The sequence below is a fragment of the Canis lupus genome, chromosome 1 (assembly GCF_003254725.2).
Source record: "Canis lupus dingo isolate Sandy chromosome 1, ASM325472v2, whole genome shotgun sequence".
Lineage (NCBI taxonomy): Eukaryota > Metazoa > Chordata > Mammalia > Carnivora > Canidae > Canis > Canis lupus.
In genome coordinates this window covers 14217070-14244621 of record NC_064243.1, presented here as the reverse complement: position 1 = coordinate 14244621, position 27552 = coordinate 14217070, and the positions used below count along the sequence as shown (strand labels likewise).

The following is a 27552-nucleotide window of genomic DNA, read 5'->3' as shown; positions in this document are numbered from 1 at the left end:
TTGCACATCCTACAAGTTAATTCCCTGGAAAAGACAATGACATCAAAGGTTGAATGTTTTTTTAACTTTGTAATAAATTCGTAGAGTTCCTCAAGATACATAGAAAGTTATAGTGGATCTTTCCCTCCCTCATCTGGTTCCACCTAGTTCCGGTCCACCCCTGCTTTACCCAGGTCACCACTGTGAGTGCACAGATGTCACGTTCAGAGGAGTTGTATAGCTTCAGCCACAGTGGCCAGGTTCGGTCTGGGGGCTGTGGTGGCAGAGTGCACACAGGTTCAGTGAACTGTGCCCCCCCCATACTCTAGCTAGGGTGCCTTTACCCCTGCTTTAACGTGGCTAGTACTGCCACACACATCTTGCTGAACTTTCTAGCCAAACCAAATGAGAAGTTAGAGCCCCCAATCCCAGCAGAGCCTTGCTGGATGCTGTCTCTGAGCCGCTCACTCTTGGTCTCCCTCCTCTGAACTCTTGGCGCTGCAGGTGTGGGCAGCTCGGCTTTCCTGCGCTGCTTACCTGCCCCACGTTTCTTCTCGCACAGCATTTGCCCTTTCTCAGATGCTAGCAGGTGAGGCAAGGCATTAGCTCGGGTTGGGGCACGCTGCTTCATCGAGGAGAAATGAGGCAGATGCCTTCCCCTTCTACTGCATCCCCTCTAAGAGGCCTTAGGAATGCTTCACTTCTCTCTGACTCCTTCCCCCCTCTTCCACCAAAATGCGTGAAATTCGACATCTCAGTAAATGTTTCTAATAATGAATCCTTTTCTGATGTTCAAAGCAAGGCATTCTATGAATCTTGCTTGAATAGTAACACGCTTTAGTTGCGACCCTGGTTATTGAAAGAAGAGAATTTAACATCCCTAACTGTGTAACAAGTTATCCCCAAGCTTAGTGGCTTAAACCAGCACCATTTTATTATCATCTCTCCTAGTTCCATGGGCCAGGGATTTAGACAGGTAGCTAAGAGCATGGGCAGGTGGATGTCTGGGGACTGGCGTGTTCCCTCCATGAGTGTGGTCTCTGTAGTGTGGCATCCTCAGGGCGAGTGTACGTCTTACATGGTTGATTGGGAGGCCCAGGTTGCTGGGCTTCTAGAGACCTGCCCTCAGCACCTCCCAGTGTTCCTTCCTTCTCATCCCATTAGTCAAGCGAGTCTTGAAAGCTGGCCGAGACCCACTGGCTGGGGAGCTAGAGCCACCATTCAGTGGGAGGGCTACCAAAGTATTTTTAGCTATATTTGATCCACCACAAAACCTTAATAGGATATTGTGGTTATATACTAATGTTAGGATTCTAAGTCTCATGTGATGAGTGTAAAAAAACTTCTGAAGAAGTGAATTTTTTAAAAAAGCTTATGAAACTCCCAATTTCTGCTCTTTTTTTTTTTTAATAGAAAATACGTCTTGGTATTTTTAAATTTAATCTTCATCAAAGGTCCAGAGGAAACGTATAGAACATTGTTAGATGAGCTAAAATAAACTCCATCTACAGCTTGATCTCAGTTAAAGTGAATGGTGGCCAATGTGACCTTGGTTCTCCATGGCATGTTAGAAGAGTCTCTGTTGGACTGTCCAGCCACTCGACTGTTTCACACTTTCCCGATTGGGAAATCTCAAGTCTCTAATTATGATAGATACATGTATAAAAGTTAAATCTGAGTAATTCTGGAACAAATGCACTGTCCAACCTGCCTGCATTACGGGACGTGGATTTGAGCTGACCAGGAGCTCTTAGAAGAGGCATGCCTTAGCACAGGAAAAGCTTTACTCAGATGAATTACAGAAAGAAGAGCGCACACATTCTTATGGTTTGTGTGTACCCGTGCATATTTTTGCAGGCTTAGTATTTTAAAATTCCATCTTCTTAATCCAAGCAGAGAAAAATTCTTCTTCTTTTCACCTGGTCCTGACACTTTCATCTAACTAGTCTTTGTAAAATGCCAGTTCTGGTATGTTCTCTATAGCACGTTTTCCTGGGAATCTGAACTTCATAAAGAAAGCGGGTGTGATTTCTTTCTATAAGATTCCATTAAACCGGTAGTTCTCAGATTTATGGCACCCCTCTGCCTTCTCTTAGGGGAGGGAGGGTATGTAGCATGAGGGAAGGGGAGACAGCAAAACGGAGAGCCATTCACTGTTGGGACCAGTAAACTTGATTCTGACCTCTGTAGCTCATGTGAAGCGTTAGATTAAATTTTAATTAAACTAATAAAATTGTACATTTCGCACATAGTTTCTAAACTTAGTCTAAGTGATTTTATGGCATTGATGCATGCTGAGATGGGGGTAGAAAACTTAGTAGATATTTCATGAGTTGATGAACGTAGGTCCTTGGGAGGAAACTCAAACTCCATTTTTCTCCTGAGGTTATTAAACTAGAGGCCTTTTCCTGGCTGTTATTTATTTTATTTTATTTTATTTTATTTTTTTATTTATTTATTTTTTCCTGGCTGTTAAAGTACGTAATTTCAGACTTTAAAAATTTTATTTTGACTGTGAAGCAGACTGCTTTCTCTTGGTTGCTTCAATATAACATTTGTGGAGACAGCATAATAAAATTATTTAAAAAAATTTTTTTAAAAGATTTTATTTATTCATGAGAGACAGAGAGGCAGAGACATAGAAGGAGAAGCAGGCTCCTCGCAGTGAGCCCGATGTGGGACTTGATCCCCAGTCTGGGATCATGCCCTGAGCTGAAGGCAGGTGCTCCACCACTGAGTAAAATTTTTTACTTTTTATTGTGGGGGGGGGGGGGGGGAATATATATATATACACACACACACACACCATAAAATTATATTTATTTAACATAAAATTTGTCATTTTAACACAGTTTGAGTGTATAGTTCAATGGCATTAAGTACTTTCACGTCATGCAACCATCCCCACCATCCATTTCCAGAATTTTTCATATATCTCAGGTTGAACCTCTATATCCATTAATCAAATCCTCCTATGCCCCCTCTCCCTCTGACCTCAGGGCCCTGGTAACCACTGTTCTACTGTCTGCCTTTATGACAGTGACCATTCTAGGTACCTCATGTAAGTGGGGTATACACTATTCTGTTGTGTGTGACTTACTTCCCTTAGCACAATGTCCTCAGGACTTCTCCATGTTGTAATATGCATTGGAGTTTTATTCCCTTTCTAGGCTGAATAATATTCAGTTGTGTGTATATGCCACACTTATTTGTTCATCCAGCAGTGGACATTGGAGCCTCCACCTTTTGGCTATTGGGAGTAACACCCCTGTGAAAAAAATGATTTGCTCAAGTCCTTGCTGTCTGCTCTTTGGAGTCTATGACACCAAGGAATGGAGTTGGGGGTCATGTGGTATTTGAGGACCTTCCGCGGTGGCAGCACTGTTCTACGTTCGTACCAACTAGTGCCCAAGGGTTCCAGTTTCTCCACATCCTCACCAATAGTTGCTGTGTTCTGTGTTTTTGGATACTAGCCATCTTAGTGGGTGTGAGGTGGACTATCATTGTGGTTTTGATTTCCCTAGTGGAAACTATTGTTTTTGGCATATTTTACATTTGGATTCGAAGGTGTTATTTTTAATTTATGAACCACGTTTGAGCAGCGTAGAAAAATAATTCTATAAAAAATAACTGGCATATCCAGCCAAACTCCTTCCAGTTAACACAGGTATTTGGGAGGATGACAGTGCTTTGTTTCTATTGATTTTTGAAGTACTTACAGCAATGTTAGGCCAATGCTGTTTTATTACTTTGTAGTGAGTGATTATATGGTCTGGATTAGGATAGGGGTAAATTTGTCGTTGCTAGAAGAATCCACCTTTTAAAAATCATTAATATTGAAAATTGGCAAATGCCATCATGCTAAATGCTTTGGAAGTTGGATTTGACGAAGAGATCTGTGCTGTCCTTCTCCTTAAGTGGTTCTGTGTAGACAGATACTTATTTCCTTGGGTTTCTACAGGAAGACAAACTATAAAGCTGAAGCTTAGTTCCCAGGAGTATCTGATGCGATGTTTTATTCCCAGAAATAGAGCTGTCAACTGGCAGCCCATACCTATTGTCAAGCCAGCTTGCATGATTAGACAGCAGAACAAAATATTTTAAGATTCTTGGGAAGTGTAGGGTCTCCTGTTTGCCTCATTTCTAAATTTACACGATTTTTAAAAATCTGTATTCTTGCAGATTTGTCAAATTGTAATTATCTCTTGAAACTGAGGTGTTCTGTTCTGAGTAGTATTTTGAGATTCTGAACATGAAGGGGTAAGGTGTGAGTTGTGATAAAGAACAGTTTTAAGGCGATTTTTCTTTTTTTGGCTTAAGCAGTGTGTTGTAGGAACAATATATGCAGGACACTGCTTCAGATCTGGAGAGCTGTGTCTAAGAGAAGCAGGCTCTTCCTGACTCCAGGGAGTAGTGCTCCCAGGAGTAAACCTTCCTCCAGTTCTCTGATGACAGTGATTTGCTGAGCAAACTCCGATTTAGAGCACCTAGTTGCTGTTAGGTGGTTTAACATTACTAATGGTAAACTCACTGTTCATACTTGTTCAGAAAGATTTGGCAGATATTGATGATCAGATATTGATCAGATCAGATATTGATCTTGTTAGACCATCACTAAAATGAAGTAGTGAATAAAAATTGCATAGTGATTAATGTAAAAAATAAAATTCCCTTATGTGGGGGGGTTAGCCTAAAATATATCCTCTTATATGTGTTCCTTTGATTCTGGTTCACTTTGGTTAGAATTGACATCACTGGGGATTCTGAGTAATAATGGGCAAATATATCCTAAGATCTGGGCCAATAAATAATTGATAAGACTATTATTATGAAATATTGATTCCTTTTCCTTACTGGTGAGTGCCAGTTTGTGCCTTTGTGCCCTTAGAGTGTAATCACCTATTTGATCTCTAAAAATTATGTTAAAATGGTTGCTCTTAAAAGTTTGAGACTTGACTCTGGTGTATTTGTGTGGAGCTTTTACTATTCTTAGTCTGTGGAGTAGATTAACATGTGCCCCTCTTTCTCACCTAGAATGATTCTGCCCATGGTGATTACACGCAAAGTAACGAGGCCAGTTTACTAGAACAAGCCCCAATACCTCATGATGGACTTCCTGTGGCACCTCATAGAACCCAGCGAGAAGGTATGCTATGTGGTTCATAAACTTATGGGGAAGGTTGCAGAGTGCTGTTTACATTGGTTGACTCTAACTCTTCTCGCTCTTTTTTGGAGTAGAGAAATCCTGCAGGACCTAGGTTCTGCTCAAATGCCAGCCCCACCCCTCCGCCCCCCCACTTTTTTGAGTCTGCATCTGGGCTCCTGCTTTGCAGCATTTGGCCCGCCCTGGCTTGTGTTTACTTGGTTCTGCCTTGTGGTTGACTGGCTTGAATCTAGTTGTGTACTTTCAGAGGGCTAAAACCTAAATGGATATAGTATAGTGCCTTATCTGGAGAATGTGCTCAGCATTTACTGAAAAAAGTTTTACAGGAAAGTTACTTTACTTTCACAGGAAAGTTCCCTGTGAGAAAGTGAAGAAATTTCTTTGCAAGCCCATGCTTCCTGCAGTAATGGAGTTTTCAAGAGGGTTGGGATGGGGGAATGGAAAGGACATTGTCATCTGAGAAGAAAGGAGTTCAGATGCTCACTTCTCTTCGTATTTGGAGAATCCATTAACCTGAGGGGGAAATGAGAAAATTGAAATGGAAAACCTAGATGCCACCTGGGTAGCCTAGGACGAGTGAAGCGTGCATAGTAAGCGTCATACTCAGTTATGGCAGGTTTGAATCAATATCATTTTGTCTCCTTTCAGTCCCAAGAATAATCCTTTTTGTGTAATATATTTTTCCTCATAGAGGAAATAGGTATGAATGTTTAATGTTTAAAAAAAAAAAGTCTACATAATTACCTATTCCAGACTATCTCAGACTATTAAACTACTTGACTCATAGACCCCTTCAACCATGCTCACTGCACATGCGAGTAACCTGAAGCAGAGTTTGCTTTTACAATGAAGGTCCTTTTTTTTCTTTATTTTTTTAATAAAAATATTATAGGGAAACAAAAGACTGCATCAAAATGCTAACAACCATAAGGTGGTACTATAGATGATTTTTCTCATGTTCTTTATTTTTAAATGTACATAATTTCTGCTGCTTAGTTTTAATTTAGGAGGACCGCAGTGTCTGCCATTACTGGCCATTCCTCACTATTTTCTTTTGTCTTGCTCATCTTGATTCTGAGAGATCATGGCAGGTGGAACCCACAGTTAAGGCTGAAGACCTAGCCACATTCTCTTACCCCAGAATGCCCTAGTGGTCCCCTACCCTTAGCCCATTGATTTGCAGAAGTAGAGCTGCTTTGTATTTTCTGAACATAGATTAGTTCGGATTTTTTTTTTTATTAAATAGCATCACCCTTTACATAATTTAATAGAAAAGCTTTTGAAAACAGCAGACCCTCCCTGCCCCACTTTGGCCTTTCTTATACTGCAGCAGTTGTGAGGCTTTTCGGCTATGGCTTTTGAGATTTTCTTTTGTTTCCGTCCTCAGCATTTCTCACCCACTGAAGGGAAGTTATCCCAGAAGCCAGCCACCAAACGCCATGTATTTGGAACGTTGGCTCAAAACACTGGTAGTGGTATCTCCTTAGTCCATCAGGAATGCCCGCTTTCCAGAAAATTTCTGTACCTTATGTTTCCTGCTTTCTCATTGCTCACCACCTGTGATCTATTATAATCTTAATTCTTCTGTATACTTCTGTTACTTTGTAATTCTACTTCATATTTTAACCTCTTCCTCTCCAAATAAATCCTTTCCTTTTCTTCTCCATCTCCCATCCCCTGAATTTAACAGTGACCCTCATCTGTTGAGTCCCCCTCCTAACTTCCCTGTGACCTTTCTCATGTTCATTACTACCAGTCTCATTATTGCGTACACGCTGTCTCTTCTATTTATACCCCAGGGCAACAGTTTTTCTTTTTCTTTTTTTTCTTTTTTTTTTTTCCCCCTCACGTCCCTATGTAATGGTTAGTAGACTGGCTCTTTTCAATTTGTAAAGATACTTACTTCCTGAAAGATACTTCTATTGAAGGATATGTTAAGTGAATAGTTTAGAGGTTTGCACATTTGCTTTACTTCATTAACAAAGCTTATCATCTTACCTTGTTCAACTCAGAGTTATTCATGTAACTTATGACCACTATTTTATCTGGGCAATAAATTGTGAAAAATGTTGCTATAGTGAACCTCTACAGTTCATTAATAATATTAAGTTTGTAACATCATTATATGGTATTAAAGATCATGTTGAGAACAATTTTTAAATTCCCAATTGGAAAGAAATTTTTATCAGTTTTACATATTACGTTTGAAGGTTTTTTCCAGTTAAAAACTATACTTTCCAGTTTACACCTACTATGCATAAAAAATTGAATAAAGTGCTCTATTTATGGTAATTGGAATAACAGGCAGTTTTGAAGCTTATCCTCTAGAAAAATAATCTTTCCTATAGGTGATTGGTGCTTAAGACACTGGGAACTACTGAGGCACTTGGCCCGCTGACTGGATTTAGAACAAAATTCATGCATGAATGCACGTTCCTGTGCTTCTGCGTTTTTTGGGATTTTGTTTCATGATTTAAGATCAGTAGTAAGGATGAAGGTGACTAGCTTAATGGGTTAGCATTTTTCAGATTGGGGACCTGAAACCTGCGTCTGGTCTCATAGAACAAGTCCACATGTTTTCTTTCTTTCAGCTGTGCACATTGAGAAGATAATGTTGAAAGGAGTCCAGAGAAAAAGGGCTGACAAATACTGGGAATACACCTTCAAAGTAAGCCCCTTTGCCCCCTACAGATGTCTTGTGTACGGTGCTAAATGACCTTTTGGGAAAAATGAAAATTGACCTTTGGAAAAACAGGTTTGCTAACTTAAAAAAAAGCTGTACGTATACATACATTTGTCTTAATGAAGATGTCCTGTTTTCAGTCTGTCCTGCATGGTTTGCCAAGGTTTTAATCATATCACATTAAAGTTAACTAATGATTTTATTAAAAAAAGTAAGAGCCTTCGTTAGAAGGTGTAAGATGTATCTTTAAAAGTGAAAGTAAACGTTTTCACTAGTAATTTTAAAATCAAGATCATGGGCATTGTCTTTTTCTGGCATGGTCTTCCCTGATTTTTTTTCTCCTCCTCTTCTTTGCTCCACAAAGCTTCTCTTCCCTGGCCTTTGTTGCCATGTCCTTTCCTGTCATTCTGCCCATCAGACAGCGGTCTCATTAACCGTAGAGTCCAGCTTTGTCGCTCCCCATGCCTCCTTCTCATTTGTTGACTGTCACGTGGATTCCTTGTCCACACTTCCTTCTTCCTCCCTGTTGGGCATTCACTGTCCAGCCCTTCCTCCTGAGATTGGACCGAGCACCTTGAAGCCAAATGGGCCGACGCCACATTTCTGTGCTCCCTGACTTCAGTTCCTCCCCAAAGGTATTGCTTGCCAGACTTCTCTTGAAGTGCTTTCTCACCAGCCAGCAGAATGTGTGGCTGTTCACTGCAGGCATCCCACGGGCACAGATTTCACAGAGTCTTCTGTTTGGGTTACGTGTTTTTCCTCTCCAGGAGGTTATTAGCCTGTGGAGAGTGAGAATCTTCATCCTCTGTCATCCCACCACATTTGACTTGCTTATTAGTATGTTTACTGAGTGATTTTCAGAACTCTGGCTTCTGCTCTATGGGAGAAATAGCCTCAGTTTGCACATTTCAGGTCCTTATCTCCACATCATTCACTTACCGTTTTTATAACACATGGCACAGGCCACTGTGCTCTCTTCTTTCCATTTACACTGGTTCTCCTTCTGTTGCTGGAGTTCTTAGCTTGTTCCTTCCTCAGAGCCTTTGTCATCCCCAGCTCTGGAACAATCTTCCCCAGACCATTGGCACAGCTCACATCCCTTCAGCTCCCCAGCTGATTCGAATGTTCCCGCCAGTGAGGTCTTCCTCTGCACCCTTCCATGGTGCTGTCCTGATCCTGCACCAGGCCCTATTCACTCGCTCTGGAGCCCTGATCCCTGAGGGGATCTCTTAACCATTCATTTGTCGTAATCTGTCTCATGCCCTAGAGCCTGACCTCAGCCAGAAGAGAGACTTCACTGTCTTGTCCACTCCTATGTCCCTTTGGCTGAGAACAGTGTCTGACACAAGTAGCTGCTCATCAAACATTCACATAACTAAAAATCATATAAAAGATATGCCAGTTAATAAGGGTATTTGCTCTGAGGGTTGGTAGATAAAATTTCATATCTGTGTTTAAATATCTGATTAGTAACGGTATGATTAGTTGATAAGACTTAGGTATTTGCAGAGTTCATATTTTACCTGGCTCAAATAATTGTAAAGTAGCCAGCATGAGTGGACTGAGATCAAGTCCACTGAATTAGAAGTATCCAAGAAGCAAAGGGGCATAGAGATTCCAGTCTGGCTCTTCTGCTTACTTAGGGTCAGATCTATGTAAGTTAAACGCTGAGCATTTTAGTTTCTCCATCTGAAAATGGAAGGAGTCATACCTGCCCCATCTACCTTAATAGGATTTTAAAGAATTGAGATAAAGATGAAATCTCTTCATAAGCTATAAATCCCATAAAAATACAATAGAGTACTATCAAAAGGGGGCAGTAAACTCTAGTTATTTCTCTGAAGCATTTGTATTTAATAAGTTCCAGGAGATAGAATTTTTATCTTTCTTGGTATATAGATCTATACTGTCAAAGTGTCATTTTAGAGTTCTGCAACTTTTCCCTTTTGAAAAATTACTAAACTATAGTCACGTTTTAAAAGACAACTTTAAAAAAAAAGCGATTTGAAAGGAATTCTTAAAAAGTTTTTTCAGTAGAGTCTGTCAATGTGCCGTTAATTTTAACAATTTGAGGAAATTACTACAATGCCAGATTAACTTTATATTTTTAATTGTTAATCTTAATAAAATTTAAGTTAAGGCCCTTTGTTTTACACATGGCTTTTTTTCAGCCGGTTCCCGCCTAAGAAATAACCATATAATATGTGTGTTTTTTTTAAATCAGGTAAATTGGTCTGATCTTTCAGTCACAACAGTAACAAAAACCCACCAAGAACTACAGGAATTTCTACTGAAGGTAAAAGTATAGATTTTGTTGTTAAAATGATTTTTTACGTAATATATAGAATCCCAAACCTCATATCAAAATAGACACCAGGAAGATTTAACCACATATATAAAGGTTGCCTTAGAACTCTCCATGAACGTTACCTGTAGAAAATGTCATGTTATTCTAAACCTAAGTTTTCTTATGTTACCAATATAAGGAAATGAATGAAGGGTTTTCCACATTAAAAAAAAAAAAGAATGGAACCTGATTCCTAGTTCCTTGCCGAGGTATATTTAATGGTGGCTGCTTGGAAGGGTACTTCCTGTGAGAGTGCGTCTGCAAAGTGAGAGGCCTGTTAGCATTTGTTGTGGTTCTTAGACCTCACAGCTCTTCGGCTCCCTCTGTGGACTCCCTGAAATCCATGTCCCTTGGTTCCTTCTTTGAGTTCCAGCTTCCCCCACCCTCTCCCTGGTGATAGATGCTCCCTAGTATTGAGAGCACGGGATGATGGAAACATCTTATGCAGATTTGCGGAGGTAAAAGGTATCTTAGATCATTGTGTTCAAACTCTTGCCTGTTTCTTTTACACCAATTTTATTTGAAGCGCGTATGCATACAGCTAAATGTTAAAAGGAGGAAATGGGTTTGAATGGTTAACCAGTACATTAGTATTTCTCAATAAGGAAATATATTTTAAATTTATTGCGCATAAGGAGACAGGAAGTCCAGAAACAGGAAACACTCCCAGCTCCATCACTAACTTTTGAGTGAAGGTCTATGTAGTTACTGAACCTGTAACATCTGCAATGTTCAGGACCGCGCTGGTTTCTAAGTTGTCTATTTGTCGCCATAAGTTTATTCTTTCAGATCACGTGGGTCTCCGTTCTGAAAGCTACAAGACACTCTTTGTCACCAGCTTGCAGAGCTTTGAGTAGCATGGTGGGTGTTGGCTCTGAGGAGGATGTAGTTTGATGTGCTGTTGCAGCATTAGTTCTGCTAACAGGGTTAACTAATACCCAGGGACAATTTGCATGCTTTCCTGCAGCTTATTAAAAACCAGGCCCTCCGGGTGGAAGGCTGTGAACTCCTGCTGCTGCTTCAGGATAGTGACCTAACTGCATGTAAGGGGGGGGCAGTCATTAGTCGACAGTTGCCTAAAGTCACATGTGTGTGACCTGTTAGTTGTAGGCAGCCCGGTGAGGAAGGAGAGAATCCTGGAAGGAGCGGGGATGTGAGGGCTGCCCTCCAGAGAAGAGGTCATCAGCTCCCCAAAGGAGAAACTAGCTACTGGTTCACTGTCTGCCTGTTGAAGAAATTAGGAAGGGCTGGCCCGTCCCGTACCACCGCCACACCTGCGCTTGTAAAATCTCTTCTATTTATGTCTGACTTCTCTGTTTCAATAGGATAAAGTTAACCAAAGCTTAAGGACAGGTCATCCTGGGCAGGTGTTATTTGGGTTGGAGAGCAGTGCACTTCGTTTCTTTTTCTTGTGTTGCCCTTTCCATGACAGAGTTCTAATGCTGGAAGCTAGGTTGCAGGGAGGTGGAGCTGGGGCTGAAGGATCCTGTGGTGTGGGGTCAGCACGATGGGCTCCAGTGCTGTCCACGAGTCGGTGTGGGGGTGCTGCCACCAACTTGTCCCGTTTGGGGCAAGAGGCTTCAGCAAGAGCGCATGTGACTGAGCACCAGCCTTGGGCCTGGCACCAGCAGAGTCTCTCCTGTTGGGGTTCCCTTAAGCTTCAGCTGGCTCTGTGTCTTGACAGATTTCTTTTTTTTTCAATCGTACAATTTTTTCTGAAAGCTTAAGTGCTTTAAAAAAATAAATAAATAAAGGAGCCCCCTACAGCTAATTCGCTCTTCAGAATTATGGTAGTTAATGATCCCCCTCATAAGTCAACTTTTGAATATAGAATTTTTCTAAAGTGGACAGATGCCTTCTCAAGTTATATGAAATAATTGTCAACATTTTATACTTCCAGAAACTAATCACCTATTATAAAACATCCTTTCAGGTTTACTGAAATACTTTTACTCCTTTTTTCCTTTCTTTTAAAATCATCTACAAAAGTTAAGAACAAAAGTGTCCTTTTGACAACCTGTACATACTAACAACCTTTAACTTTTGTAGATGCTGTTTAACTGCACTTACTGTTTGCTATAATGTGGAAGAGTGAGTTTGAGGTCAGTGCTTTCAAATCCTTATTCCCCCCATGTATGTGGCAGCCTCTGACCCCGCATCCAGGCCCCCTTCCTCTGCTGCTTAGAATGTGCATCTGACACCTGTCTGTTCCTCATTGCCAGACTGGAAGCTCCATGGAGGCAGGGTTCTTGTTTCTTCTTTCACTGCTGTATCCACGGTGCCTAAAATAGTACCAAGGACAGGGTTGGGGTCTGAGTATTTGTTGATTGAATGAGTGATGAATGAGAAGAGTTACAAAAAACTAAATTGTAATGATGGCTCTCCATCAGGCCTCGGAGTTTTTAAAGAGAAGCTTGTGGAAGCAAGGAGAAATGCTTTCCAGCACTCTGCGCTGGTTGGTGCAGGGCTGAGTGGAGCCCGGAGGTGGGGGGCTGGGTCCTAGACTGAAGACTGAGAGGTCAGGATATTCAGAAGTGACTAGAATAGAAGAGACATGATTTAAAGCTATATTTTTAGCAAATATGCCTTCCCCTAGGACTGGAAATAGTCCTTGGAAATTGAAGATAAAAATCACTTGAAAATAAAGCATTTTGCAAGTACCGATGACTATACATCTGCACTCTGCCCCATCACGTGAACGGTCACTGACTCGAAGGTGAAAATGTATGTACTCTCGCCTTCGATGCTTAGAAGAGCCATCCGTGATTCCATAGTGGAAGCGGACTTCTCTACTGAAGCTGGTTTTCTTTGGCTGTGTGCAGATGTTCAGGAAGTACCATGTGTAAAATGGGTGTATATATACTATGGGTAATATGAATAGGCCTTAGTGACCTTAATCTGTATTAAAATAACATGAAAATGTAAGTATTGAAACAGTCATTTCTTTGGGAAATTTGTAGATTCAGAAGTTGTTTCTTCCCGGTGTACTGGTCAGAGGACTTGCTTTCCACAGCAGGTGTGCAGAATGCCAGCAGAGCCTTCAGCCTCACCAGGTTATGAAAGAACCAAAAAGAAGTTCATTCTGATAAAACATCTTGATTCCACAGTCTAGCTGCCTGAATTAATATTACTTTTTGCTGTCTTTATTAAATATTCCATTTCTGAATCATTGACCCAAAATACATATTTGTTGAAAGAATACTTGCTTTGGATTCTTCAGTTAAAGATCAATACATAAACTGATGATTCGTGTAGATGGTTATGTTCCTACAGCTCCTTAGAGATCACATTAACAATTGTACTCTTAATTTTAGTGAAAGTGCTAATAATTCAGGAGTTCATTGCAAAGCCTAATTATCAGAAGTCAAATTTAAAATTCTTGAAAGACTTGGAAAGTTAACTTTACAAATGACTGATTTATTAGGAATTTTAAAAAGTAAGCTAGTTAATAAAATGACTTAAAATTTTGTTTTTTAAATAAAACTCTTCTTGGCCAAGTGACAATTTTTTTGTGGTTTCTGGTACATCACTTTAAGGGCACTTCCTTTATAGGCTGAGAGAAAGGTTGCTCACCCTTCAATTAGTGCTTTTTATGTAAGCAAGATTGAGGGTTTTTGCCCCATCTTTCACACCCAGTTCTTTATTTGGTGCATAGCACTGGTAGTCTGACATTGCCTGAGATTCAGATGTGAAACGAGGCACAAAGGTGATAACTGTAAAGGCAGGGATAACACCTCTCAGAATACTATTTGAGGATTCAAATAATTGTAGCTATGCTATGCAAAATGTTGTTCCATTTAACTAAAGCACTTCAGTGTGGATGTCATTTTCGTGTGGCCTGTGGCACTTGGAATGTGAGGGATCTGCAGGCACGTCCCAGAAGCATGCTGAATGCTGCTGGGGTTCTTCTGCACCATCGCAGAGCCCTGAGGTGTGCCCAGAAGGCAGAAGACTGTTTCCTAGTAGAAAAAGCTCTGTTGCTTCAGTATGGGGTCTGGCGTCATGAAGATTTAGAGAAGGAACTGCTTTGGGACCATGACCGAGCAAGAGACATTTATCTTCCTTTTATGCCTCTGGTTTGTAACATTCTTAGCAGCAAGTAAGAAACTTAACATTGGCCTTGCTGTTTTTCTTTTCTAGCTCCCAAAGGAAGTGTCTTCAGAGACTTTTGACAAGACCATCTTAAGAGCCCTGAATCAGGGTTCATTGAAAAGGGAGGAACGGCGACATCCTGACCTAGAGCCCATCCTAAGGTAATGATTTACTGACGCTGTCAGAACGATGACACAGACAAGATCATGGGCGGGGGAGGACTTAGAATGGAGGTTTTTTCCCTGTGGAGTACTTTTTAAGATGGGCTTCTTATCCATATGTTATTTGGGTCTGGGCTCACACTAGGAAACATCAAACAAATTACTTTTATCACCAGACGCTTTGGCTCTCTGATTAAAAAAAAAAAATGCTTTTAAAATATGCAAGCAGTGAACCTCCTGTTTTCTCCATAAGATATTTACTGAAAGAGTTCCTTATCCAAGAGCTCAACTTTAGAGATGTTCTCTGTTTTAAGTTGTCAGGTAAGTAAGAAGATTAGGCTAATGGGTTGGAGAGTAAAAGACGATTAACACTCCCTGAACACCTGTTCTTCTGGACAGCGGTAAAGTTACAGTGGTGGCGAGCCGGGCAGGGCGGAGGGGGGTCAGCTCCCAGAGCATCCTGCGCGCCTGTGGAAGGAAGAAGAGGTGAAGACACAGGCGGCACCAGCTCTCTGTATGGGCAGGACGGGTGTGGACATGGGTAAATATGCTTGTTTCATGATGGGAAGTTGAGGGATCTCTTGCCTAACGGCTTACATTTTTTTCCCAAAGTAAGAGTTTGCTGAAGAATGGCTACGCTGAGGATGGGGGATCAAATGTTTGGGAGCAGAAGGAACTTAGAGTGGTCGCGTGGGGATATGGAGAACAGCCTGATCAAAGAAACCTCTTAGGTCGGCCAGGATGTGAAGTCCATTTGCCATCGGAGATCAGTAAATTATAGTGGTGTTGGTCTGTCCTGCTGTGTAGATTTTTAACAAAATCCTTCCCTCATTTCAGGCTCAGGTGTTGGGAAAGCAGATGGGTTGGATAAAGACTTTCTTGGGTGTGATGAAAGGACAGTGGGGCAGAGGAATTTAGGGAAGAGTGTGCAGGGTTTAAGAACAGACGAATGCCCAGAGTGAACATAGGTGAGTCAGACAGGAGGGTGAGCCCCGGTTGAAAAATGGGTGTCCTGGAAGTAGGCAAGTAATTAAGCAGGTTAGAGCGTGAAATGTCTGGGTTAGGGAATCCTGAGGTGAAAATGTTCCTTGGGGTCGTCAGAGGTGTGGGGCATAGTTTCGGTAACTTAAATTGCTGCACTCACCCCTCTGTGAGGGGGCTCCCGTCAGGAGAGAGAAATTAAGGCATTAATGGCCAAGCAAACAAAATGCTGTTTTTTTTTTTTTTTTTTTTTTAATTTTTATTTATTTATGATAGTCACACACAGAGAGAGAGAGAGAGAGAGGCAGAGACATAGGCAGAGGGAGAAGCAGGCTCCATGCACCGGGAGCCCGACGTGGGATTCGATCCCGGGTCTCCAGGATCGCGCCCTGGGCCAAAGGCAGGCGCCAAACTGCTGCGCCACCCAGGGATCCCACAAAATGCTGTTTGACTGAAAACTTGGAGTTACTAGTAAGTCAACCAAGTAAAAGCAGTGTAGGGACCCAGGTAGCTTGAGTCCAGGGTTGCAGGGGACTCCCTGCCTGTTGGGGCCCGTCTGGGAGGGAGCCCCGCGGAGGCAGGGAGTGGGCGGAGCCCTGGCTGTCCCCTTCCAGCGGGGCACCCAGCGAGGGGCAGGGTGGGGCTGGGAGCAAGGGGTGCGTGTTTGCTCCTCGCTGGAGGGAAGCAGAAGTCTGGGAAGGAGAGTGTGTGTGCTGGATGATAAGGGCCCAGGAAGAGCAGAGGCAGAGGAAGTCCCTGGGGAAGAGGCAGCCACACAGGGCCCGAGCCTTGGCTGCTCACCTGCATGGAGCCCAGGTGCGCTGGCGCCATGGTGGCCGGGAGCGGACTCAGCCAGAGGGGGGGGGCTGAAAGGCAGCTTCAGGGGGTCCCCAGCCTCACAGCCCCCACCTCCACCGGCTGGCGGGGCTTCATTCCAAGGAAGGAGGTGCACATCTGTTCATTGAAGAGCCTGGGTGTAGGGGGCCTCTCAGACGGCGCAGCGGGCGGGTTCAGAGAGAATGGGGAGCAATGGGGAGTAGGAGCAATGGGGAGTGGTCACGGGGCATCCCAGGGATGGGACCGGGGAGGTCACATGATGGTGGTGAGGGAGAATTGGCTAAATTCCTGGGTCCCCTGTGCTATTCAAAAGTCAGTGAGCCGATGGGGCACCTGGGTGGCTCAGCAGTTGAGCGTCTGCCTTTGGCTCTGGGTGATCCCAGGTCTTGGGATCCAGTCCCACATCAGGCTCCCTGTGAGGAGCCTGCTGTTCCCTCTGCCTCTGTCTCTGTGTGTCTCTCATGAATAAATAAAATCTTTAAAATAAATAAAAATAAACTATTTGCTAATTTGATAGAATGATTATTGCATTGGCTTAATCTTCATTTCCTTTATTAGTGAAATTCAGTATCTTTCTGTAAATTTAGCCATTTGTATTTTGTAAGATCATCTGTCCTTTACCAGTTTATCTTTGTGGGGTTTGGTGTTTTTAGATTTTTAACAACTCACCTTTAGTGATACAGGATTTCCTAGTGATGATCTTTTAGATGAAGTTTAAAATATTATGTTAAATTTGTCAGTCTTCGTTTCTGTGTTTCTCTTCACGCATACAAAGTCATTCCCAGATTGTTTGTTAAATGTTAGGGACATTTCTGTAGCCATATGGGGGAAAAAGTTAGGCTGGAACCATATGTCATTCCTTACATCAAAATTAACTCTAGATTGCTCAGAGATTTAAATGCAAGAAAGAAAATATGAAATTTATGTGTATGAAAAATTTTTCGAAGTATCATGCAATACCTAGACACCATTAAAAATGGAAATTCAGATACTCAGAAATCAAATTTCTGCATGATATAAGGAAAATATAAACAAAGTAAAGACTAACCTCAGGTTCAGGAAAAATACTTGCAATAAATTCTTTCTTATTAAAAAAAAAACCTCCTGGGCAGCCCGGGTGGCTCAGTGGTTTAGCATCGCCTTCAATTCAGGGTGTGATCCTGGAAACCCAGGATCGAGTCCCATGTCAGGCTTCCTGCATGGAGCCTGCTTCTCCCTCTGCCTGTGTCTCTGCCTCTCTCTCTCTCTCTCTCTCTCTCGAAAAAATAAATAAAATCTTTAAAAAAAAAACCCTCCTAAAATCAATAAGATATTGAAAACAAAGAGTCCAAAGCAGTGAGAAAAATGGGAACATACATGAACAAACAGGAAAGAGAAACTGGAATTTTAGGTGTCATTTGAACATATGAAAAGCTGCTCCTAATCAGAAATATAAATTAAAAACTTGAGTTGTATTTTTTTTAGGTGGCCACTACATTTTTAAAAATTTTAATTAAAGAATTTTTTAAATTTATAGTTTTAAAGGTTCTTTTTTTGGTGGGGGGAAGGGCAGAGGCAGAGGGAGAAAGAGAATCTTAAACAGGCCACGTGCCCTTTGTGGAGGATGCAGGGCTCAGTCTCACAACCCCAAGATCATGACCCAAATCAAAATCAGGAGTCTGATGCTTACCCAGCTGAGCCACCCAGGTGTCCCTAAATTTAGTTTTAATTGAAGTATAGTTGACATACAATATTGGATATAGGATTGCATTGAATCTGTAGGTTGCTTTGGATAGTATGGACATTTTAACAATATTCTTCTAATCCATGAGAATGAAATGTCTTCCCATTTATTTGTGTTGTCTCAATGTCTCCTAATTCTCAGAGTACAGGTTTTTTGTTTGTTTGTTTGTTTGTTTGTTACTAGGTATGTTAACCTAGTGATCTGACAATTATGTATAATACAGTACACTCACCACAACATGTGTAGTTACCATCTGTCACCATACAAAGTTATTATGAAAAATTTTTTAAGGTTTTATTTATTTGACAAGTGAGAGAGAGCACAAGCAGGGAAAATGGGAGAGGGAGAGAAAGAAGCAGGCTCCCTACTGAGCAGGGAGCCCAACATGGGGACTCCATCCCAGGACCCCCCGGGATCATGACCTGAGCTGAAGGCAGATACTTAACCAACTGAGCCAGCCAAGTGCCTCAAGTTACTACAATATTATTAACTATAGTCCCTGTGATGTGCGTTTCATCCTATGACTCATTTATAACTGGAAGCATTTGTACCTCTTAATCCGCTTCACCTATTTCACCCATCCCATCCCTCTCCCCTTGGCAGCTACAAGTTAGTTTTCAGTATTTGAGCCTGTTTCTGCTGGTTTGTTCATTTGTTTTTTCTTTTTTTTTTTTAATAATAAATTTATTTTTTATTGGTGTTCAATTTACAACATACAGAATAACACCCATTGCTCATCCTGTCAAGTGCCCCCCCTCAGTGCCCTGTCACCCATTCACCCCCACTCCCCACCCTCCTTCCCTTCCATCACCCCTAGTTCATTTCCCAGAGTTAGGAGTCTTTATGTTCTGTCTCCCTTTCTGATATTTCCCACACATTTCTTCTCCCTTCCCTTCTATTCCCTTTCACTATTATTTATATTCCCCAAATGAATGAGAACATACAATGTTTGTCCTTTTCCGATTGACTTACTTCACTCAGCATAATACCTTCCAGTTCCATCCACGTTGAAGCAAATGGTGGGTATTTCATTTGTTTTTTAGATTCCACATGTAAGTGAAATGATACTTGTCTTTCTCTTTCTGGCCTATTTCACTTAATATAATACTCTCTAGGTCCATCTATGTTGTCCCAAATAGCAAGTTTTCTTTTTTTTTTTTTTTATGGCTAATATTCCATTTTACCATCTTTATCCATTCGCCTATTGATGGACACTTAGGTTGCTTCCATATCTTGGCTACTGTGAATAATGCTGCAGTAAACACCGGGGTGCATATATCTCTTCAAGTTGGTGTTTCATTTTCTTTGGGTAAATATTCAGAGGTGGTATTCCTAGATTGTATGATATTTGTATTTTTAATATTTTGAGGCACCTCCATACTCTTTTCCATAGTGGCTGCACCAATTTGCATTCTCTGCAATGATACGTGAGGATTCCCTCTTCTCCACAGCCTCACTAACACTTGTTATTGCTTGTCTTTTTGATACTAGCTATTGTGACTGGCATAGGGTGATAGCAGTTGCGTTTTGATTTGCATTTCCTTTATGACTAGTGATGTTGAGTATCTTTTCATGTGCCTGTTGGCCATCCATATGTCTTCTTTGGAATATGTTCAGGTCCTCTGTGCTTTTTTAATGAGATAATTTGGTTTCTTTGGTGTTGAGTTGTACAAGTTCTTCATGTGTTTTGGTTATTAACCCCTTATTGAATATATCATTTGCAAATATCTTCACTCATTCAGTAGGTTGCCTTTTTGTTTTGTTGATGATTTCCTTTGCTGTGTAAAAGCTTTTTATTTTGATACAGTCTATTATTTTTGCTTTTGTTTCCCTTGCCTGAGGAGACTTAATCCAGAAAAATATTGCCCATGGCCAGTGTCCCAAAAATTTATCGCCTATGTTTTCTTTTAGGAGTTTTATGGTTTCCTGTCTCACAATTTAGGTCTTTAATCCATTTTGAGTTTATTTTTGTGCATGGTAAGAAAGTGGTGCAGTTTCATTCTTTTGCATAAAGCTGTGAAGTTTTCCCAGCATCATTTATTGAAGAGATTATCTTTTTCTGTTGCATGCCCCTGCCCCTGGCATAGATTAATTGACCACATAAGTGTGAGTTCATTTCTGGGCCCTCTGTTTTTTCCATTGATCCATGCATCTGTGTTTGTGCCAGTACCATATGTGTTTGATAGCTGTAGCTTTGTAATATAGTTTGAAATCTGGGATTGTGATACCTCTAGCTTTGTTCCTCTTTCTCAAGTTTCCTTTGGGTGTTTGGGGTTTTTGTGGTTCCATATGCATTTTAGTATTATTTGTTTTAGCTCTTTGGAAAAAACTATTGGATATAGGATTGCATGGAATCTGTAGGTTGCTTTGGGTAGTATGGACATTTTAACAACATTCTTCTAATCCATGAGAATGAGATGTCTTCCCATTTGTGTCATCTCAATGTCTCCTAGTTTTCAGAGTACAGGTTTTTTGTTTGTTTTAATCTCCCTTGACTGTCTATTTAACCTGTTGGATATGCAGAGATCAAAAAGTTTGGCAGGTACAGTAAATGGTAAATTGGTAAAGTTTCTATGGAAAGCTATTTGGCAACATCAGAACTTAAGTGCAGATAACCTTTGAATAGTTCCACTTCTGGTAATTTACCATCCAGGTACATTCCCACTGTATGCAAAGATGAGTGTTTAAGAATGTTTACTGTTGTGATTTCTGACCCGAGAAGACTAGGAACAGCTTGAGATGTCTACAGAAACTTGGTTTAACTCAATGGGACAAGTATTTTAATGTCATTGGACGTTCGTTCACTGGAATACTATGTGGTCTTACTGAAAAGAATGATAGCAAAAAGGTACATGAAGTAGTGCTGGGGGAGCGCAAGGTGAGAACAGTTAATAGAATGTCACCATTTTAAAGGATATGTACATGTTTGCCTGCAAAGAATATCTCTGAAAAACACAACAGTAAGGAGACTTATGTCTAAGGAAGAAAAGGGGCTTGGGGAAGGAATAAGACTGGCTGTTCACTTCATAACTTCTGAGTTTGGGCCATATATGTTCTTCACTTACTTAAAGCTGCTTGAAGCTATCCCTCTTCTGAAACACGATCAATTTACTTTTTGTGTGCAGATCGTTTCTGTTATTTCTATTGTTCTTCAATCATTTTGAATTTATTTTGTTTTACCAACTGAGGCCAGGACCTAAATCTGTTTTTCTTTCCAATGAATTGATTCTTTTCTGTATTATTATTGTTTTCCTACATTCCTAGGTATATATCGTATTCCTGGATTTCTCCTCTCAACAATCTCATTCTTGTTGCAGGATCACTTTTTATTTATTAGAACTTTACTAGTAGCTGACAGATGTGGTTTTTCTCCTCCTGGTACTCTTTCTAAATACTCCTCTGTGTTCTCAGATATTTATTATTCAGCTTAGGTATTTTAAAATGATGCATATGTGTTCTAGGAGATGTGCTACACCATGGTTCAAGTCTTAGTAATATCAGTGCTAGGGTTCTTTGTAGCACTGTCATTTTTAAAGAGTCACTATCAGTTCCCGTCCTCTTTTCCCCTGCCCTTCGTGAACACGTCCTAAGGCTGCTCAGTGGAACAGGGCAAGGCAGGTAGCAGCTATGGTTTTTGAGGACATGCTATAATGGACTATAAAAGGGACCCTAAGTGGAGGGAGGAGTCAGTCATCCAGTCATGGAGATGGTGCTGGGAGGCCTGGCACAGTGTTTGAGAGGATGTATACATGAGAGGGGGCGGGCAGGGCATTTGAACTCAGCTGGTACTGGGAGGCTACCTGCCTAGGAGGTGGAAGGGGGCAAGAGTGGGAATAGATTGCTATTCTATTGTATAGAATAAGTAGGGGGTTGACCTAATTAGTAAATATATTAAGAATAGTGAGGACCAAGTTTCTCTCTATTGGAGAAGAGAGTTACAGTATAGAAAGGAAGAAGACCAAAATGAACCATGGAGAAGATGTCTGATTGGAATTGAAGATAGTGATGTGAACCCATGGTTTTTGGTATATATAGAAAGTTACAGAAATAAATATGGTTGTGTGTGTACACACTTGTTCCCTCCTCTGTTCATTGAGGGAGTCTGGAAGCAGCCGTAGCCAGGAGCCGTGGGAATGTCTGGTGTTCAGAGCTTGAATTGTAACACCATTCTCCACTAAACAGAACTAGGGCTCCTTGCAGGAAAAGTCGATTGTAGGCCTGGAGCAGGAAAAGGACAAGATGAGCCTCTTGTGCCAGAAAGTAAGGAAGTGCTCAAAGAATGAGGTGGCTTGGTCAAAAAGCTACAGGAACTGACTTTGAAGGGGCTCCTAGTGGTCAAATCTGGAGCATATCCAACATCAAAATAAATAAAACAGTAACATTGAATAAAATAAGAAACCACGAGTCCATGTGGAAATAAATAATGAATGAATAGACTGAATGAGGATATTTTACAGTATCGAAGTCCTTTTCCACAAAACCATGCTTATTATTCATAAAAGAAGGAAGAGTAGCTATAGAGTGGTGAAGCCTTGCAGATATCACTTTAATCCAGTAACGTGAACTTGATGAGAGATGAGGGGATCAGTCAGAATTACTACACAATAGGCTATAGCAAAAAAACAAAGTCTCAGTCCTATCATATTCCTGCTATGAATCTAATCTTGAAGAAATATCAGACAAACCCAAGTTGTGACCATTCCACAATACATAAGGATCGTCTTCTTAAAACATGAGAGCCAAGGGAAGGCTGAGGATTTCTCATGGTGGCCGGATGCAACATAGGATCTGAACTGGGTCTTTGTAGTAAAAAGGACACTTTGGGGTCAGTTGGAAAAACCTAAATGAGGTCTGAGGATTAAGGTTTTTTTTTTTCTTTTCTTTTTTCTTTTTCTTTAAGATTTTATTTACTCCTGAGAATGAAAGAGACAGAGAGGCAGAGACACAGGCAGAGGGAGAAGCAGGCTCCCTGCAGGGAGCCTGATGTGCGACTCATCCCAGGACCCTACCTTTGGATTTTAATCCCCAGCCATAGGTGATGTGTTCAGACCTGGAAATTTAGAGCAGCTCCTTGCTCAGTTGTCCTTCCATCTCTTTATTTCCCCTTGTCTTCCTATCGACTATTTCTTTCCACATTTGTGTACACCCTGAACCAAAAGCAGACACTCAACTGCTGAGCCACCCAGGTGCCCCTGAGGATTACGTCTTAATACGTCAGTGTTAATATCCTGTTACTGATTGTAGGAGAATGTCTTTGTAGGAAATACTAAATGTCTTCCAGTTGTTGGGGTGTCAGAGATCAACTGACTATGGTTCAGAAAAAGTATTTTTTACTGTATTTGCAACTTTTCTGTAAGTTTGAGACTTTGAGAAGGAAAAAAATATTTCCATAAGGAGCCACTTTTAGAAATTTGTTTCCTGGCTAAGATGATAAGTATGTGGCTGACTCCTCCTTATTACAGCTGTTAGTCTTCTCCTCAGTGATGATCACAGAGGTGTGTGTGTGCGTGTGTTTTGAGATCTTTTTTACTATAAAGGGGTTATTCAAGCTACTTGTGAAGAATGTAATGGAAGGTGTGATGCCAAAAGTCCCGAATTGCCCTTTCTCCAAATTTAGTCACTAGAAATAGCCTTCATTAAAAATCTTACAGAACTCTCCAGAAATTTTCTGTGCATGTACATACCTTTGAATTTATGTATTTACTGTGCAAATTGAGTTATCCTGTACACTCTTGTTCTGCCACTTACTCTTTTCATTAAATATATTGGACATGGTAACATATTGGTACATGTAAAAAGATTGCTGCCTCCTTATTTGCTACATAATCTATTTTTACTTGTATCATAATTAGTGGATTTTATGGCCATTTTTATTCTAAATATTTAAAACTACAAACAGTATTACAGTGAATGTCCATGTATGTCTCTTAACATATTTGGAGACATTTATCTGTAAGAGAAATCTGTAGAAATCGTTTGGTCATAAGTTACGCGTTTTTAAATACGTGATGACTCCAGATTACTTCTAAGGATTCTGAGGAGGTAGCAGCAGAAGTCTTTAATTCGGTTCTCCACCCCTCAGCAGACGGAAGATACTCTCATCTCTGCTTTGTCAGTCTCAGAGAGGGAGACTGTCTCTTATTTGAGTCTGGAGTCAGTCTGTATTTGCACTTTCCTGTAAATGGCTTTTTCCGTCCTTCCCACTTTGTATGGGTCTTACTGATTTATAAGAGAGTTATTTGTTGGAGAAAGGAGCCCTGTTGGTCATTATTTCTTGACCACATGGACAGTGGAGATTTTTATGTAGTCAGATATATTGACCTTTCCTCTGATGGTTTCAGGGTTTTGTATCCTGCTTGGAAAGATTTTCTTCTTCAAAAATTACATTTTTAAAACAGTTTTTCTTCCCCTAGTATTTCCCTTAAAAATCTTTGATTTGTGTGGCTAGTTTGTGGTCTCAGCACCACTCTCAGGATGTTAGAACACCTCACTCTCAGTTTCTGGATTTTAGATTAGTATGGTTATCATTCATGTCACGTAAAAAATGGAGCAGTTGTAGAGGAAGGGGGAATTGTAAGTGAGAAATAGGAAATTGAGTTTACAGGAGCAGTGGAGATGGGGTTGGTACAGGACACACTGCCTGAATACAGTTCCAGATGACTGCAAATAAGGAAGATGGAAATAGGGCACTGGAATGTACACTTGGGTGGTTTCTGTCATGTCAAAACATGATCTTGTTTTTCTTATTTAATGTGTTAGTTTATGGCCAGTTTGACTTTTAAATAGATAGGTGGAATTGCCATCATCTTGTGCTTCTGCATTACTGAGCCTTGGTTTCTGAGCGTGTGTGGACTTCAGGCCTTGGGCCTCAGTCTTGGGTGTGGCTTACACATCTAGCTCCTTGTTCCCACAGCAGAGACGCACTTGCTATGTGGAGTGGTAGGTGGCATCTAGGCTGTCTCTTGGGACCCTGACCTTGAATTCAAGGTGGGTCTGTCTGTCCTTGGACCAGTTGGTTTGTAAATGTAACTGGATAATAGGTTCCACCACTGCCTTTGGATTTTAATCCCCAGCCATAGGTGATGTGTTCAGACCTGGAAATTTAGAGCAGCTCCTTGCTCAGTTGTCCTTCCATCTCTTTATTTCCCCTTGTCTTCCTATTGACTATTTCTTTCCACATTTGTGTACCAAGAAGCAATTTTACCTAATGCACAAGGTAATTTTGGTCCATAGGGTCATCCCTTCATATGGTATTAGATTTTATAATTAGTATGAATGACTGCTAAAAAACTTGGGGAGAAATTTAGGAATTTGATTTTATTTTTTAAAAAGATTTGATTTATTTGAGAGAGCAAGAGCAGAAGCAGGTGGAGGGGCAGAGGGAAAGGGAGCCCGACCCAGGGCTCGATCCCAGAATTCTGAGATCATGACCTGAGCTGAAGGCAGACACTTAACTGACTGAGCTACCCGGGCATCCCAGAGAAGTTTAAGAATTTTAAATAAGCATTTAAATTGTTCAGAAGTAATGGAAAGGGATTTGTCTATTAAGCAGGGTTACAGTTTTGTGTGCTGTGAGTGCCATAACCTTGATGAATTGGTAGTATTATTCCCTATGAGGAGAATAAAGCTGAGAGGCTAAGTAACTTGTTTACAATGAGTCAGCTTTTAAGTGGTTGAGCTGGTTTGCAGATCCTTGAGGAAACTTTCCATTAGACTGTACTGTCACTGTGCCCCTTATTGCAGGTCCCTTTGTAGAGAAGACTTCCAGCTGGAATATTTTAATTACATTAATCAAATGTGGGGAGAGCTGATTTTCAAAGATAAGGGCTCAGAAAGATGGTACGACACACAGTGGAATGAACCCTTAGTCATGCCTTCAGATGTAGTAATACTTGTGACTAACCAGACCACCACCGCATTCCGCAGTTTCCAGGACCCTGAGCACCCCCACGTCCTGGGCTCTTAAATTTAGAGTGTGGGAAGGTGCCTTCATGGGACAGGCAAGTGAGGACAAGTACACCTGTGAAGAAGGGTAAAGGAATTGCAATACTTACTCTGAGCAGAAAGATGGCTATTGGACCACGGGGACAACAGGCTGAAATAATAACATGCATATTTTTTGCCAGCATTGCAACCATACCACTAGATTATAGATTAGAAAAAAAAAAAAAGCCTGTTGATTAGATTTTTGTGAAGAGGCTTAACTTTATTCACTTTCTCCTATGAGAAATACATTAGAAGATAATATTCTTTTCCTTAGGAAAACCATGTAATTTTTATACCTGGATGAAACTGCCACATATGTTTGCCTTACAGCCTGAGCTGAGACTCCAGTGGATTTGTACCGTGTGAAATTAATGCCTCTCTTTTCTTTCTGTGCAGGCAGCTATTTTCAACTTCATCCCAAGCTTTCCTACAGAGTCAGCGAGTGCACAGCTTCTTTCAGGCCATGCCACCAGACCCCCTGCACAGCCTCAGTAAGCGCCTCTCCTCTTAGAAAGCAGCTCTTTTCATGCTTAGAGTTTTCATTTCACTGTGCTGCCCTGTGTGGATGGGGTGATCGTTTAGTGTGAGTGGAAAAGCCCCCGGTGGCATACAGTTAAGAGACATCTATAGTTCTCAGTGACGGTCACATTACAGTTCTAAGGAAAATACCATGTGAAAGCTGATGTCACCAAACACTCTGATTGCAAGGCAGAGGCCAGCTGTCTCCAACTCATGGACACGCTGGTTCCTCTGGGTCCTTGTCAGCCCTGGTGGCAGGGTCATAGGGGGACCACGCTGCTGAGTGCATGGTGTGGAACCTCTTGGAATCGACCTTCCCCTTCTTGGGCCCCTGCTCCAGTAGTGACCTCCTCACCCTCCCGGGCTGAAAACCCTGGCCTTCCCCTTTCCACGCTTCCTCTTGCGCTCAGCCGCTTACAGGCCAGGCCACACTGTCTCTCCTTACCCATCCCCATGGTGGCGGTTAAGCCTTTCTTTCATGCACACCCTGCACAAAGCCTCGCTCGCCTCTGATTCTGGTTTCTCCCTTTACTGTAACCTAGCCCAGGATTACCTCAGGGATCAGTTGGGTAATCCCCTCTTCAAAACTTTAATAAAAGTTCAGTTTGAAATTCAAGCCCTGCCAGGAGCCTCCTTGTACCTTCCTGCGAGTCTCAGGCACTGACTACTCTCTAGCTTGGCATCTGCTCAGTTCACCTGCCATTTCCTGTCCCAGTGCCTTGGCTCGTTGTGCACCTGAACTTTTAAATGTCCTTCCTTTTGGCACAGCCGTTGAAATCACACCTATTTTAAGACCCAACTGAAATACTGCTTCCCGAAGATTTCCCCAATTATTTTCTTCTATTCCTGTAGGTTGGATTCGCCCCTATGTCTCATCCTTTATTATAGTTGGCCTTGTGTTTCGTTTTAGGCACAACTTTTTCAACTGCCTTTTTAAACAAATACTTGGCCAGAAACACAAATGGGGGCTTTTTAGGAGAATGTGCTGACTTCCAGCACAGCCACTCTGGCAAGTGGCTATTTATTTTTTTTAATCTTCGGTTTTCAGCAAACTCATATTTTTCTTGTACCTAAAGGGGA

At 41.3% G+C, this 27552-nt stretch overlaps 1 protein-coding gene across 6 annotated transcripts in view; it reads left to right on the top strand.

Annotated features, from left to right (window-relative positions):
• The window catches only part of ZCCHC2 (zinc finger CCHC-type containing 2), a 63641-nt gene that overhangs the window by 10265 nt on the left and 25824 nt on the right, over positions 1–27552 (top strand). For all 6 annotated transcript variants that reach the window (XR_007411905.1, XR_007411904.1, XR_007411903.1 and 3 more), the window contains exons 2-6: positions 5014–5125; positions 7735–7811; positions 10051–10122; positions 14314–14426; positions 26350–26444. Coding sequence is in view for 2 of the 6 variants with exons in the window: in XM_049112265.1 (XP_048968222.1) it covers positions 5014–5125; positions 7735–7811; positions 10051–10122; positions 14314–14426; positions 26350–26444 (469 nt within the window). In the remaining 4 variants the exon portion in view is untranslated. The remainder of the gene's footprint in view (positions 1–5013; positions 5126–7734; positions 7812–10050; positions 10123–14313; positions 14427–26349; positions 26445–27552) is intronic.